Source organism: Nerophis ophidion, linkage group LG02, assembly GCF_033978795.1.
Source record: "Nerophis ophidion isolate RoL-2023_Sa linkage group LG02, RoL_Noph_v1.0, whole genome shotgun sequence".
Classification (NCBI taxonomy): Eukaryota; Metazoa; Chordata; class Actinopteri; order Syngnathiformes; family Syngnathidae; genus Nerophis; species Nerophis ophidion.
In genome coordinates this window covers 26,852,815-26,870,028 of record NC_084612.1, presented here as the reverse complement: position 1 = coordinate 26,870,028, position 17,214 = coordinate 26,852,815, and the positions used below count along the sequence as shown (strand labels likewise).

The window sequence follows — 17,214 nt, the reverse complement described above, 5'->3', positions numbered from 1 at the left end:
TATTTAATAATAGTTCAACAAAATATGAATGTAAGTACGTAAACTGTGAAAAAAAATTACAACAATCCAACATTCTGTGTTGACAGCTAGACTTTTTGTGGACATGTTCCATAAATATTGATGTTAAAGATTTATTTTTTCGTGAGGAAATGTTTAGAATTAAGTTGATGAATCCAGATGGATCTCTATTACTATCCCCAAAGAGGGCACTTTAAGTTGATGATTACTTCTATAGTGTAGAAATCTTTATTTATAATCGAATCACTTGTTTATTTTTCAACAAGTTTTTTTTAGTTATTTTTATATCTTTTTTTCCAAATAGTTCAAGAAACACCACTTCAAATGAGCAATATTTTGCACCGTTATACAATTTAATAAATCAGAAACTGATGGCATAGTGCTGCCACAGTGTGAACCCACACCAAACAAGAATGACAAACCTTTTTTGGGAGAATTTCCGCACCTTAAAACAACTTAAACACAAGAGAACAAATACCCAGAATACCTTGCAGGGCTACAATATACAACACCTCAATCGACGCAAGTAGGGAGGGTGGGGGAGTGGGGGGTTGGTGGTAGCAGTGGTGTGTATATTGTAGCCCGGAAGAGTCAGGTCTGCATGGGATTCTGGGTAATTGTTCTGGTGTGTTTATGTTGTGTTACGATGCATATGTTTTCCCGAAATGTGTTTGTCATTCTTGTTTGGTGTGGGTTCATAGTCTGGCACATATATGTAATAGTGTTAAAAGTTATTTTACGGCCACCCGTAGTGTGACGTGTGTAGCTGTTGATCAAATATATCTTGCAATTACACACGTGCGTCTCACATGGCCAAATTCAACATACAACTGGGCATGAACACTGTCAGTTCAGGATGTAGGGGGTGCTAAAGGCAGTGCCATTATGGCACTCCCTGAATATTGTTGATCCGGTAAGAATTGTCAGGGGTGTCGAGAGAATTGGTGCCCTGAAATTCAGGGGTCTCCCGGGAAAATTGGGGATGTTGGCAAGCTTGACCTATCAAGCGCTGTTCATATTGAACTCGCGGGCCGCACCAACATCAACATGTCATATCAAAGCGTGATAACGTCTCGTAGGGCCGCAATTGGCCCGCGGGCCGCATGTTTGAGACCCCTGCTTTAATGTAATCGTATTCAATATATGCTACAGTATTTGAGTTTTCAAAAAACTCTACAATCTGGGTCACCGCTTGCCATTTGCCAAAGCACCGGTGAGAAGCACTGATGCATAAAAGTAATTAAAGAATACGAATAAACTGTTCAAAGTGTTGTTAAGTAAAAGTTAACTTGAAGTAAAAGTCTTGCAGTATTCAGTACACCACTGATACTTTTTTTTTACTGCCGAATGCACTTTTTGATGACCAGCAAAAAAAATAAATACATAAATTGATGGAAAAAAGTTGTTTTGACTCCCACAAAAGGTACAAAAAAAGAAGCATAACCATGGCCCTAAAACCGAGGTACGGACTGGAACGTGGGCTACCTGTACCGTTGCACCTCTCGTAAGCATAATTTTATATATATGAACAAAATGACAGTTGTCACCTTGATCAAACATGGCAGAAATGTCTGTTACAAGATACCGCCGTGTTAAACAGTAGGGATGCAACGGTACTCGCTATAATCCGGCATAAGAAAATCCAGCTTTAATTAAAACATAATAATAATAGTGATACTAATCAAAATAGGATGATAGCAAAAGGTTAACTGCTATTTTTATTTTTGCTATATCGTCCAGTCCTACTGTTATGTCACAACGTAGCCAGACGGCAAAAACCCATGGACATGGCATCAAACACTGCGGGCAAGCTTGTGCTCGAATGCATGGCCCCCTATCATTTGACATTTTGGCATTTTTCAACACGAGTATGCAACATTTCAATATTAATAAGTCAGAAAAGCCAAAATTCATTATAAACATGTTAAGGATGTTATTTTGGAATATGAGTGCAGTGCACATGAAAAAGTGACCGATCAATCAAATTAAAAGGAAAAAAAAAGAGTAAAGAAGAGCAGTGCCTGAAAAAAAAAAAACAACAAATAAAACTGATGGGAAAAGAACAAGCAAGTTTGAGTTTGAGGAGGGAAAGCACTTCAGTGTGCACATAGAGTGACCTTGCTACCACTCTGCCTACTCCAATATTCACCACTACACATGCTTTTGTGCTCTACCCCTCGCCCATCTCCACACGCAAACCCTCCTCCTCGATACACCCACTACTTTTTTTACAGTTTGCTTTGGCCAGTTAGCTTGCACTGGCGTCCACACACTCAAAGTACACCGGGTGCACTAAATGCAGTCTACTAATTTAATCATAATTTTGTACATTACATCTTCACTCTGCTTACAAGACTTGGGAGCATTTAAAGGATGAACATGGGAGGAGGCTGTTTCTGCCGTGTCCTATGAGATTGGTCTAATGAGGTATGCCAAATTGGGTCTTTCCTCTTTTTGACAGTGAGCAGATTATATCCGTTATAAATTGAGTCACTCAGTCAGCCCCAACACCGAATACTGAAATAAAACATAGTAATTAATTTGAGACATTTTGATTTAAGTGTTTGGTAACGACACCCTCTTTACAAACACCCTAGGCCAAAAAGCTTATTTTATTATGTGGAAGGCCCAGGATATTTTCAAACCACAGAGTCACAAATCAGTGACAAAAAAAGAGCTGATGATGACAAAGCACAAAACAGCGACAGGCTCCATCATGGACAATCACATAAAAATGACGAACAAAAACAATGATAAATCATCAAGACCTGACACATACAAAATGTTCGAGACTCAAAAGCATAATGTGGATAAGAAGAAGTTTAAAAAATGATTCATAAGAATTTGCAGACTAACATATGGAGTAACCTTTGTGGCCTCCCGGGACTTGGGGGCGTGGTGGTGGGGTTACGTCGGGGGGGTCTAACGCTCCGAGGACCGTAGGCACGCTAGGGAGAGGTGAGCTGTCACCAACCATTATGATCACTGACTGAGCTATGAAAGGGGGAGGGGAAGGAAGAGAGAAGGCAAAAAAAAAAAAAATACTGGTTCTTTGCTAACCGCCTATTTCGAGCCATCCCCGGGCCTTCAGAAGCCTCGGTCTACAGTTGCCTCCTGGGAAACTCTTGCACGCATGTCCTCCGCTTCCTAAGCTAGCATTCGGGCATAATGTGTGTGTGTGTGTGTTGGAGATGTGTCGGCTATGTGTGTTGTTGGTCTGTGTAAGCAGAATGTATAGATATTGGGCAACAAAATAACTACTGTGCATGTTATCTTACTTTCTGCAAAACGGGATATACCGATAAGTGCTTTGGTTTGGTTGGCATTACAGAACTTGCTGCTATTACCTCCATCAGGGACGTTGTGTCTGCAAGTATTGGATTACGCAAAAAATACGAATGTCCACAAAACTTTGCGGAAGGGTGACTCATTAACCAGGAAAAAAACAGACAGACATTGTGGTGCAGATAGGTTTAAAATCTACACAATATTTTTGTTTGATGAAAAACTTGTATCTCCACTTGTTTAATTTGGACTTTTTAACATAATTTCACAACCAATAAAAATCAATAATGACATTTGTATTTACTATCTCCTTTGGCAGCCTGAACTGTCCTTTGGTCCAAAACATATACTTTCTCTTTAGATCACACCTCCCGATTAATTTTGTATTGTTGACAAGAGACAACAACTCAACATGCTAAAAAGGAAACCCAGCTGCTGTCACTTTGGTTTATTAAAACCAGTGATGAACGTAAAATATTGAGCAGATGAATGACAAACAAGTTATACAATATATCCACTGAAAAGTCTGGCTGATGTATTATTATGTATTTTTTTAAACACGTAATTCAATTAGTTTTTTAAATCTTACATTGTTCTTTAATTTAGTATAAGCAAAGAGACTCAAGACATAAAGCAACACATTAAACACCTTTAACATTATGGTAATGTTAAAGATATCTACTTTCTGTAGTGTGTGTGCATGGACGATTGTTCCGTCAGATTTTTTTTGTATTCATATTTTCCATCAAGAGGGCCAACGTGCTGTTTAGTGTCTTCCATAATGGGTTTTTTGGTTCCGTACCCTGTCACTAGCGGATCATTGCTCAATTAACCACTTGTCCAATGGTGACACTACTCGAACAAACTTCCTGAAATGCATTGGCCAACATTGTGGGGGCTTTTGAGTCATTCTACACTCCAAACAAGATTTATTGTGTAAATAAAAAAAAAAAATCTGATTATTAATGATCATGGATTCATTTTCATTAAGGCATTACTACATCTGATAGCAATTACATGCTCATAAACATGGACTTGTCATAGACCGGGTGCTAAATCTGTGTGTTTAATGAAATAAATAAACGTTCATTATGCAGGAAAAACCAACAACAGCTGTGCGCCGTTTAACAGACAAGTATATCCATGAGACACAAATATGGTGTATACAGTATTTTTCGAAAATGCATAATAGTCCTGTCTCTGATTTGACCTTTTGTGAGTTTCAGTGAACACTGCCTAGGCACATTCTATTCCCCAGATCGCACTCCTAACACCCCTGTCACTCATCATCACTCATCATTGTTAGGGACAAAAGGAGAGTTTGGTTAAGCCACACACGGGAGTATTCTCCCACCCGGGGTCTCCCCCACCTTTACACATAGGTTTGTTAGAGTGATCTTAAAATGCAAAACAAATCCATGTTCCTATTTTTCTACTCTGCTGACTCCGAAACTTGTTGAGGAGGTCACAAACTTTTCAATCTTGCCCTCCAACTTGCCTTTTGAAGTGCAGACTTGTCCTTCGCGTGGCCCTTTGACTTCTCCACAGCGCCCAATTAAAGTCTATTCAGGCGTCTATACGTGCCCTAACTATTCTCCATCCTCTAGCCTGGCCTTTCAATAGCCACCTGTGAACTCTGAAGGACATGGACACTTGCCTCCATAAAATTCATGAGTGCTGCTACATTCAGCTGCCAGCCAACATCCTTCAATGGCTGACACTGCTTTAAACAACTCTGTGTTGACTGTCGGGTGAATCCTTTTTAAATAGAACCATATTCACGGTGGCAGGGGTTAAGTAGGTCCCGTGATTAGCTGAAACAAATGCCTTTATGTGGTTGAAGATAGACAGAATTAAGGGACCCAATTTGTTTTCATAAAGCAAGCACTCATTCAAGACAGAGAAAGCAGAAAATAGAAAACGGCTAAATGAACACTGAACGAGCATTTCAAAGCACTTCTTGTGGTGTAACTGACTGATTAATTCAACAATCTTTCAATGCCTCACTCCTCACAAATATTTTTCACAATAAAACTCAGGAGAGCGAGACAACCGTCACAGCTTTAGCACCATCTGGAAAAAGTTGTCTTCTTTTCTTATAGGAGCTGACATTTAGTATATCCACTATTATGATCCGTTGCCGGAGTCATAGTTTGTTTATATTTATTCAGGGTTTTTATTCACTTGTGGTTTAAGTTCAGTTTCAGCACTCGTTTTGTGTTTCTTGGTTGTCATGGATGCTGATTGTTTTCAACCTAAATAATCATAAACAATCTATGATCCGGGCAACAGATAAAAACAGTAGCAACAGGCAGGACTAAATAGCTCTCGTATTAGTGCCCAGGAACAGGTGAGTGTCCAGAACACTAATCAGAGGCAGGTGAAAACAATCAGCACCCATGTCAACCAAGAAACACAAAACAGGGGTGCTGAAACAGAACTTAAACCACGAGTGAATCAAAACCTAAATAAACGTAAACAAACTATGATCTGGGCAACGGATCATAACATCTACAGATATCTAAAGACGGAAGGGAAGTCAATAACCTGCAGTGTAAGTGGAATTGTAGAAAAACAACACATCGACCAAGTTCAATGGTACAGTTTGAATCGATAACCAGATTAGATCGGTTTTCACTATGGGCTCTGAGAACGGTATGGCGATGGGATAGATAAAATGACATGGTTATATGTATATAAATGTCTCTTTCTGTTACAACTGAACATATTTGTAAGTGGTACCGTTGCTTTTTTTTCATTCAGTCAACACAGAGTCGAACAATTAATTAGGGCAGCACAATTTTGGCCAAAAATTAAATCCTGTTTTCTTTTCACTGAAAATGTAATTTTCCTTCACGATTTTGATTTGTTTGGTAAAAAAAACTGTAAAAGACCACAGGGTGTGGCGGTTGCTGAAATAGGCTAATATTGGGATGAAATAGGCTAATATTTCTTTATTAATTATAATGTTTCTATTTATTATAAGAAACATTATACATAGATTTGAAGACAAATATTTGTGACGTTTTTCATTATTTGTATCAACAATGTAGCTTTTCCTCATAATATCAATTTAATCTATTTTTTCATTTTGATTATTTTTCTTTGTGGATTTTTATTCCAACAATGTTTTAAAGGTGCCAGATGTAGGAATGTAGCCAGAAATAGTATTGCAATTTTTTTTTTTTTTTTAGATTGTTGGCATTACTCAGCTAAAATGTCTAGTTTGATCGCATGGACCACCATTGGAATAATTATCCATCCATCCATTTCCTACCGCTTATTCCCTTAGGGGTCGCGGAGGGCGTTGGAGCCTATCCCAGCTACAGTCGGGCGGAAGGCGTTTTACACCCTGGACAAGTCGTCACCTCATAGCAGGGCCAACACAGACAGACAACATTCACACTCACATTCACACACTAGGGCCAATTTAGTGTTGCCAATCAACCTATCCCCAGTGCATGTTTTTGGAGGTGGGAGGAAGCCTGAGTACCAGGACGGAACCCACGCTGTCACGAGGAGAACATGCAAACTCCACACAGAAAGATCCCGAGCGCAGGATCGAACCCAGGACCTTTGTATTGTCAGGCAAACGCACTAACCCCTCTGTCACCGTGCTGCCCATCGAAATAATTATATATAATATGTATCGCGTATTCCTACTTTGGCAAACCAAGGCCAACAGTAAAATTACTTCCACATTTTGTTCATCATAACTCCATGTTGCATACAACCTGACGCACTGCATTCTCTTCCATGTACGCACATCACCATCTTTCAGTGCAGAGTGCAATTCTATGAGCAAACCCACGTTACGCAAAGACCAAGTTAGGCATAAATCATGTAGCCTACTACCCTGTCAATACACAAAGTCATTACACATAATGCATTATATTGTGCCAAGCAAAAACCACCCCATATGTACCAGAAACCGAAATTAGCCATGTTGGAACGCATTTCATCATCGTATCAGCTGGATGACACATCGACATACAGGCTAACGGGCATATATATTTCCCCGTTAGCCTATGTGACGATGTGTCATTGACCGGGCTAGCATGCTAAGCTACACGAGTGTGATGTTGCTTTGCTCCTAAGCAGTCGTTGTACGAACATACTAGCTTAGTTAGACAGGATCATAGACTTTATCGGACAATATAGTTTACATACGAAATGTCTATTTTCATTTATTACAAGTAATAAGAAAATGCAAATGCCTTACTTACATATCAAGGAGGAAATTAGCAAGTTTGGTGTCGGATGAAAAAATCTTCTCCGCCCTTAATCATCTCCATTTTTCAAAGGCATACTTTGAATTCTATCTTAATTCTGTATATTGCTGCGGGAATTTTAATTTTCTTGAGGGAACTCTCTTGAAGGAATCAATAAAGTACTATCTATCTATATATGCAAGGCATCCCCGATACAAATCCTCGTTTTGTTCCTGGCTTTGTCATGAATCAGTTGAGAATCGGAACAATGCTTTTAGATTTTCTAAGGTCTGACATATTTAGTAACTTTACCAGTGGCAGGAGCCCGACGAAAATGGTGGTGCGTAACTGGCAACCTGGATGTGACACACTCACTGACTTTCTAATTGGTAAAACGGTGGAGGACGGGGCATCGAAATGAAAACAATACAAATTTTTCGGGGCTGTAAATCCAATTTTGAAATAAGCATATCCGGGCTGAACTACCGTTACCAGTTATAAAGGTATTCGAAAATGACATTACTTCTTTAATGCCTTTTGACATATCAGGGCTATTTAATGATGACCTGCCATGAAATTGTTACATATGGCACCTTTAAGGGTACAAAAAACCTGCGGTCCACAAAAGGCCCTCGGGCCACACTTTGAACACCACTGGTTTACATATTTCATAAGTGTTGCTAATGGACTGAAGAGTGTCATGTCAGCTGTGTCTTCAAGTTATCAACACTTATGGAAGTGATACAGGTACTGTTGCTTCTGGATGTTTTTCTATGTGTCGGTACTCATATAGTAACTACATTACCTGGGGGACTTAGAGGCAGAGTGAAAAAAGAAAGTTCTGACGATAGTACTAACGGAGAAACGAGTGAGTACGAGTATCATGCAGTGTTGTAAATAAAGAGTTCCTGTGAAAAAAAAGAAAACAAATGAAAGCTGCTTATTCTGCGTAATTGAAACAAACAACAAACATAACATTTTGCAAACGCCTTTATGAAGGCTTTCTGGGCTTGAGGAGGCGATCTCTACTCATGAGCCAAATACTTCAACTATAATGACCGCTTGTATTGCATTACTAATTAAAAGCATGACGCAAGACACACCCCTCTTTCACTTTATATTAAGGCTATTCATCTTAATTGCTCTAGGGGCCACATTTCCAAAGGACTGGGGGACTATCTACCTTCACTGTTATTTTTATTTTAAGAACCACTGTTTTTAATCTTTTTTTAAATGTGAAGCAATTTGTGCTACATCTTATATGCATGACAATTCTTAGACAGAGTTTGATTTGATTGTGTTAGAAATTGCTGCAAAAATGTTTGTCTCCTAAGTTTTGAACAGAACTTGGGGAGCCAGTTGATGCCATTCCTGGCCCGGATGCGGCCCCTGCTTAGTCAGTTGAATAGCCCTGCTTTAGACGCACACCTCTCCTCACTAAAATATAAGAAAAAAGTTGCAAAATAGACACAATAGAACCTTTCTGCCATGTCTTGTCTGGCAAAGCAGGTGTGTTGTGCGGAGATTTTACGGTAAAACTTTCATTATACTATAATTTGAGAACAAACCCCGAATTCGCATTTGTGAAGGAGCAAATTTTATTTGTAGTCACAAATGATTCAATAAATGGGAACTACTTACATGTAAGTATGGAGCGCAAATGTCGATGCAGACTGGATAGTGCTCTCGCAGGAAGAGGAGCCTACAGTAGATTGGAGGTCCAAAACATGATGGAGTTGAAAATTGATACAACAATTTGCTTTTTATGAACATCGTCATAATAAATTGGGTTAGGAATTAAAATGTATTAATTGTGCAGCACTCCAATAAACAAACCACAGCATGTAACTACCCTACTTAAACGAACTTTGGTGTACTAATGCAGTGGTTCTTAAACTTTTTTCAGTGATGTACCCCCTGGGAATTTTTTTTAATTCAAGTACCCATACACAGAGCAAAGCATTTTTGGTTGAAAAAAAGAGATAACGAAGTAAAATAAAGCACTAAGTCATCAGTTTCTGATTTATTAAATTGTATAACAGTGCAAAATTTTGCTCATTTGTCGTGGTCTTTCTTGAACTATTTGGAAAAAAAGATATAAAGATAATTAAAAACTTGTTGAAAAATAAACAAGTGATTCAATTATAAATAAAGATTTCTACAGAAAGAAGTAATCATCAACTTAAAGTGCCCTCTTTGGGGATTGTAATAGAGATCCATCTGGATTCATGAACTTAATTCTAAACATGCCTTCACAAAAAAAGAAATCTTTAACATCAATATTTATGGAACATGTCCACAAAAAATCTAGCTGTCAACACTGAATATTGCATTGTTGGATTTCTTTTCACAGTTTATGAACTTATATCCATATTTTGTTGAAATATTATTCAATAAATATATTCATAAAGGATTTTTTAATCGTTGCAATTTTTAGAATATTTTATTAAAAATCTCACGTACCCCTTGGCATACCTTCGCGTACCCCCATTTGAGAACCACTGTACTAATGCAACCAGACCCCAAGGGAAGGGTGCAACAAAGTTGCTGGTATGGGTCATATTTTAAGGGACATTTTACAATGGAAACAACCACACAATGCATACCATACTGCTTACTGGGAAAACATTTAACTAGCAGTATAAAACAATAGTATTACACCAGAGAAAAGCATTATAGCTTTTACTTTCAGACAGTATTCAACTACTGTATTTAATTTGCTTAATTAAGTAGCATCCTACAAACTTTCAGTAAAAAAGGAAAACGGAAATTTACGAAGTAATCACGTTTAAAAGCAGCAAAAAACATAGTGACTTCGCCTTTCAACCCTCCCCTCCCTTTTCAGGACACTAAGCGTGAGAGTGTGGGAAAGTTATTTTTAGGAGCCAAGCAGAGAGCTTTCCTGAGTTTGATGCTCCTGCACTGGATCAACATTCCACCTTTGAACCATCCCAACCACAAAACTTTTTGTCCTTCATGGCAACTTTTAACTTTCTCTGAAATAATTCATTCATAAAAATTAAAATTTTATTCAGCACAATTGTTAACTATGGAATGTGATAATCGGACATGTGCATTGTGGCCTTTAGGATACAGGATACAGATGTGCAATGCAAACTACAATATGAGTATATTTTCTTAAGTCTAAAAAAACATAACTGAGTATTTAAATACATATGTTGATTAGAGTAGACAATTTCCAAGAATGCATATACTAGTTTTAAAAGTATTTAAAGTGTGCAAAAGTGCATACTCCCAAGGCAACATTATACCATTATTCTTGCACAACCAAGGATAAAACAATAACATGAGTCATAAGCCAAAGATCTAAAAAATACTTTGTTTATAAGTATGAGGGGATATGATTTGCCAGTCACAACCATTATGCTAATAGCAAGCCCCTGCCACACACTTACAGATAGTCTACAGTACCGCGAGACTCCATGGATGCGGGCTGGCGTGCATGTTACAGTCTTGCCTCGCTTCCACTCGCTTTAATGGAAGCTGAAAACAAGTGGGGCTATTTAAATCAAGGCTGAGTCCAGCGTGGCCAGCCTGGTCTGATGGGGGCTGAGTGGTGCATGGACCATGTTAAAGGGTTCACTGCTCACCGATGCAACAGCTTCACTTCCAGGGCAAGTTGAAGCAGACCCCACTCTTACACAGTCTGGCAGGAGAAGCAAATATGCCCGCTTTTGTTTTGCTGTATCGCTGTCTTGTTGTAAGACACAATGTTTTGGCTTTTTTGTTGATTTATTACAGAAGGCAGCAGATTTGGCAAATAACCAAATAGGTCTTACTTAATGTTGACTATGCTACAGCAACCACAACTGCAAATAAATATAGTCCAGCCTCCTTGGTGGTGGTATTTTGAAAGTAAATCAAATAATTTCAGGTTACTTTTAGCCTCCTGTTAGATTTCTTGTGGGCATCTTTTAACTACTAAAACAGGCCAACATTTTGTTGAACCAATAAAATCTTACATAGAACATATATGATCCATGATCTAAGATTGCACAGTGCTGGCACTAAACAAACCCAAACCATACGACTGGCACCCAGCACAGTCGTAACTCGGTGTGCTTTTTCAAACGCGTATGCACATTTGCAGTACAGATACAAAAAAAATCTTGATAAATAATAGATGCACATCGGATGTATGTTGTGAATATTTTTTCGGGCTAGGCGTCCTATCGCGTGCCACCGGCTGGCCTGTGCAGTGCTCCTTGCTCTCTCTCCTTCTCATACATGCACAAACCATAAGCGCACCTCATTCCAAAATGCGACAGTATGCCGCCAAGACCGCAGGTATAAATTATTTACGGAGACTATTATTCTAAAGGTCCATTCCCAACTGATTGTGAGGTAGGAGGTAAGCAATGTCATTTTTGCAGAACCAATTTTGTTTCCTGCTCATAGTTTTCAAACGTTGAGTACCTGAACTTAGTTATTCTTAGTCAAATATAAATTAGACCCAGTTAATGCAAGAGTGTTATTTATTTTTATTTTTTTAGCCTTTAGTTATTTGGTTTTAATATTTTGTCCGCTAATAAAACTACAAACACAAAAGTAAGTTCAGAGGAAGGTGTTTTCTGGCTAACTTGTTCTTACTCCATATTTCTTTCTTTCCCTCTCTTTTTGATTTTTCTCTGAATAATACGGTTTGGTGCCTCTCAGGAAAAGCCCTCATGTTAATTAGACTTGACCTGAGAATCACTTAACTGCTCCTCAACGTTTATGTCTCCACCCTGCCTCCCCTCTTTTCCAAGCCTTTGCTCTGTTCCTCACATAGGTCCATTAACACCCTTCCCTCGGCACCCACAGGCTTCAACGAGGAGGAGGGGTACACAGCCACCGACTTGAGACATTTTGAGGACATGCCAAGAAACATTAACCTACTCTATATGCCTCCATTCCACTCGAATTGGACTTACTTTTTATCATTTTCCTCAGGATTAAAATATTCGACTCCACCAATCTTGACAATACAGTATAACCCAAGCAGCCTGTGATACTGTTTGATCTTTTATGAGCAACACAAACTGTTTTATAGTGTAGTTTAATCAAAAAACATCCTACAAAATAGGGATGCAACGGATATAGATTTTGACGGTTTCACAATTATCATGATTATTATAGATGAATAAAATTCACAACAATAGTTGCAGACATTCCTTAGGGACATTGAAGTGTAATTGATTACGACTATACAACTTCTTGACAATGGGAGAAGACGCAAAGAATAAGGCTCTGCTTTTGCGACCGGGAGTTTTTGATAAATTGGAAGACTGTTGACCGCTGATTTGTGATCACAGCCACAGGAGAGTTACCTGGCATCTTTGAACCTATTTTGGTCTGGTGAAAGGCATTGATTTGCTGAAATAAGGCGAGTTGGAAGAAACGTTAGCCTCAAGCCAACGGCCCCCTACCGCAATCCAAAGCGGTTGTTGAGCAACCAGAAGCTACGGCGAGAGTTTGAAGCCTTTTTTAAGTGCTTCCGACCAGGGACGTAACTAGGAATTGACAAATATCGAGGTCAAAAAATGGTGGTCTAAGAGAAGCTTTGCAAGGCTGAAATCATGGGTATCCCAGCACGATATTAATAAAAAAGTGGGCTGTTACAAAATCACACTGATTGTCAAATATGTTAGGTACAAACCCCATTTCCAAATGAGTTTGGGAAATTGTGTTAGATGTAAATATAAACAGAATACAATGCTTTGCAAATCATTTTCAACCCATATTCAGTTGAATATGCTACAAAGACAACATATTTTCAGTTCAAAATGATAAACATTTTTTTTTTGCAAATAATCATTAGCTTTATAATTTGATGCCAGCAACACGTGCCAAATAAGTTGGGAAAGGTGGCAATAAATACTAATAAAGTTGAGGAATGCTCATCAAACACTTATTTGGAACATCCCACAGGTGTGCAGGCTAATTGGGAACAGGTGGGTGCCATGATTGGGTACAAAAACAGCTTCCCAAAAAATGCTCAGTCTTTCACAAGAAAGGATAGGGCGAGGTACACCCCTTTGTCCACAACTGCGTGACCAAAAAGTCAAATAGTTTAAGAACAACGTTTGTCAAAGTGCAATTGCAAGAAATTTAGGGATTTCAACATCTACGGTTCATAATATCATCAAAAAGTTCAGAGAATCTGGAGAAGTCACTCCACGTAAGCGGCATGGCCGGAAGCCAACATTGAATGACCGTGACCTTCCATCCCTCAGACGGCACTGTATCAAATACCAACATCAATCTCTAAAGGATAGCACCACATGGGCTCAGGAACACTTCAGAAAACCACTGTCACTAAATACAGTTCATCGCTACATCTGTAAGTGCAAGTTAAAGCTCTACTATGCAAAACGAAAGCCATTTATCAACAACATCCAGAAAAGCCGCCGGCTTCTCTGGGCCTGAGATCATCCAAGATGGACTGGTGAAAAGTGGAAAAGTGCTCTGTGGTCTGACGAGTCCACATTTCAAATTGTTTTTGGAAATATTCGACATCGTGTCATCCGGACCAAAGGGGAAGCGAACCATCCAGACTGTTATCGACACAAAGTTCAAAAGCCAGCATTATGAAGCATAATGCGCATTATGAAGCATAAAATATGACAGTGGAGACCCCGGACTGTTGAACGACTGAAGCTCTACATAAAACAAGCATGGGAAAGAATTCCACTTTTAAAGCTTCAACAGTTAGTTTCCTCAGTTCACAAACATTTATTGAGTGTTGTTAAAAGAAATGGTGATGTAACACAGTGGTGAACATGCCCTTTCCCAACTACTTTGGCACGTGTTGCAGCCATGAAATTTTAAGTTAATTATTATTTGCAAAAAAAATAAAGTTTATGAGTTTGAACATCAAATATCTTGTCTTTGTAGTGCCTTCAATTGAATATGGGTTGAAAAAGATTCGCAAATCATTGTATTCCGTTTATATTTACCTCTAACACAATTTCCCAACTACTATGGAAAGGGGGTTTGTAATATAATGTGATAGTTCTATCTCAATGAATGCTTTAACTATTTATATATGATATAATTATATACATATAGAAACATAGATGTATAAAATACAATTTTAATATCATTAAAACATAAATCTAAAGAAACAAACCGACATTTTTACAGCAGCCAGGTTTCAAACCCAACACCTTCTACTTTGTAAAGCAAGTACTAATGACACCTGCTACAGAGCACCGGAAATGCCTGTGGAAAATGTGTGTTTATATTCTAATCAGGGACAGAGCAGGATGTGGCCAGGAATAAGTTTGGGATAAAATTTTATGAAGCGTCTTGTCTTTCAATAATTTACATTTTAATTTGCTTCTTTAGCGCAACCCCCCTAGCCCCCACTTATCGCAAAGCCCTATGCAGACCGCGTGTTCTACATTTAGGGTTGGGCGGCACCTGACTGACACGACAATGTTATTATACTGACAGTGTTTCACATCATTTTAATTCAAGTGAAACCAACATTAGTTACAGCAGCATTATTTATTGTTACTGTTATTTTGACCGCACATTTATTTCTGATCGGATGATCTTTAAAGCATTACGTTGTTGGAGTTGTTTGTAGCGGGCTGTGAATGAGGAAAGATCGTATATTGAGAGAAGACCGCATTATGTTGTACAGCGTACACAATGTGCTATATAAAGTACATTTGAAGTCAGTTATCTCATCTTTTTTTTGTCACTTAAAAAATACAGAGGACATGACCTCGGAGGCCTCAATGGTAGTTACGGCCGTGCTTCCGACAACACACAGGGATATAAGTTGACATCCTGATACCTCAAGTTGATCTCTGAACGGCGCAAGGAACAAAATTGTTAAAATAAACACGTTAAAAGTTCCGCAAGTCGCTAAAGAAGCAACTGACGATAGTGAGCTAATTACAAGAGGCACTGATGTCAGCGAGCTTCTGCGACGCCAAAATCTAAATTAAAAACTCAAATACTGAAACCTTCTGTGTCATCTGAATCAAATGATTCTTTGGACCCTGGACACGAAGGAAAGCAAGATTTGATGTTGGACACAGGACATAATGGGAAGCTAGACTTGATGCTAAAAAAATAGCTGATGACATAGAAAGAGTAAAATTAGAACACAAAGCAGACCTGTAAGGAGTAATAAGAAAATTTAAAGAACGTCTGAGAAAAGCAATAACAAAATACAAAGAGGCTCTGCAGGAAAATATAGAAAGTCTGCAAAGCCAGTATACAACATAAGAAAGGACTTTCAGGAAATGGGTCAAGAAGTGAGGATTCTCCAAGAAGTTATTGCAGTAAAAAGAGACAAGAGCATGCTGGGAAATATCATGGATGAAATAGATCAGGAAAAACGAATGAATGATATCATTATGACAGTGCACTGAATTAAACCAAGAACCTACGCAAAAGCTGTGAATAATGGAGGAGAACAATATAAAATGGATGTGGCCTAAGCAGAACAGCAAGCGGTCAACTTTCTACAATCAAAGGAAATTGAAATTGACATTATAACCGTTGAGACATGCATCCCACTGAATAGAAGAAACAAAGACATCACCGGGCATCATTGTGAAACTCATTAACAGAAAATCTAAAATGACACTGCTGAAACAGGGAAAGAAGCTGAAGGGAACACATGTGTACATGAACGAGCACTTCACTAAACGCAATGCTGAAATCCCCAAGACAGCATGTGACTTGAGAAAGCAGAGAACAATTTAGGGAACTTGGAGCGCAAACTTTAAAATCTACATCAAGATGACTGGAAGTCCAAAAGTACGAGGATCAAGGATCTTGGCAATATTCAAATTGACACTGCTTCCACAATGACAAAGGAGTCTGATGGAAACAAACACCTACAGTGGGGCAAAAAAGTATTTAGTCAGCCCCCGATTGTGCGAGTTCTCCCATTTAAAATGATGACAGAGGTCTGTAATTTTCATCATAGGTACACTTCAACTGTGAGAGACAGAATGTGAAAAAAAATCCAGGAATTCACATTGTAGGAATTTTAAAGAATTTATTTGTAAATTATGGTGGAAAAGAAGTATTTGGTCAATAACAAAAATTCAACTCAATACTTTGTAATTATAACCTTTGTTGGCAATAACAGCGGTCAAACAATTACTATAGGTCTTTACCAGGTTTGCACACACAGTAGCTGATATTTTGGCCCATTCCTCTATGCAGATCTTCTCGAGAACAGTGATGTTTTGGGGCTGTTGCCGAGCAACACAGACTTTCAACTCCCTCCACAGATTTTCTATGGGGTTCAGGTCTGGAACCCCATAGAAAACTACGCAATATATATTTTTAGGAGGGAAAAGGTAACCCAGAAATGACTTTTTTTTAAATTGAGAAGTCAAGCAGAATCACAGGACACTGTGCCCCACTTATTGATAATATGTTTACCAATGATTTTGATCAAAGCACTACAAGTGGTGCACTTATAACCGACATTTGTGATCATCTGCCCGTTTTCACAAAACATGATGGAAACTACAAGAAGAAGAGCATGGACGAATAACATAAAGACATTTCAAAGACTATGCACACAGAAGAGTATGGTTGCCTTCAAAAATTTGCGAGAAAAGTAACATTGGGACAATGCGTACAGTGAAAATGATGTTGATGAAGCATATGGCAAAATTTTAAACACATTCATTATACTTCATGACAAACATTGTCCATGAAA

The 17,214-nt window shown here is 38.5% G+C and overlaps 1 protein-coding gene across 2 annotated transcripts in view; it reads right to left on the bottom strand.

Annotated features, from left to right (window-relative positions):
* Positions 1–17,214, bottom strand: part of elp4 (elongator acetyltransferase complex subunit 4) — a 159,475-nt gene that overhangs the window by 62,860 nt on the left and 79,401 nt on the right. Inside the window, exon 10 of one of the 2 annotated variants that reach the window (XM_061880366.1) lies at positions 9,156–9,216. The exons of the other annotated variant lie outside the window; for it this stretch is intronic. Coding sequence (XP_061736350.1) covers positions 9,156–9,216 — 61 coding nt within the window. The remainder of the gene's footprint in view (positions 1–9,155; positions 9,217–17,214) is intronic. 2 annotated transcript variants of the gene reach the window in all.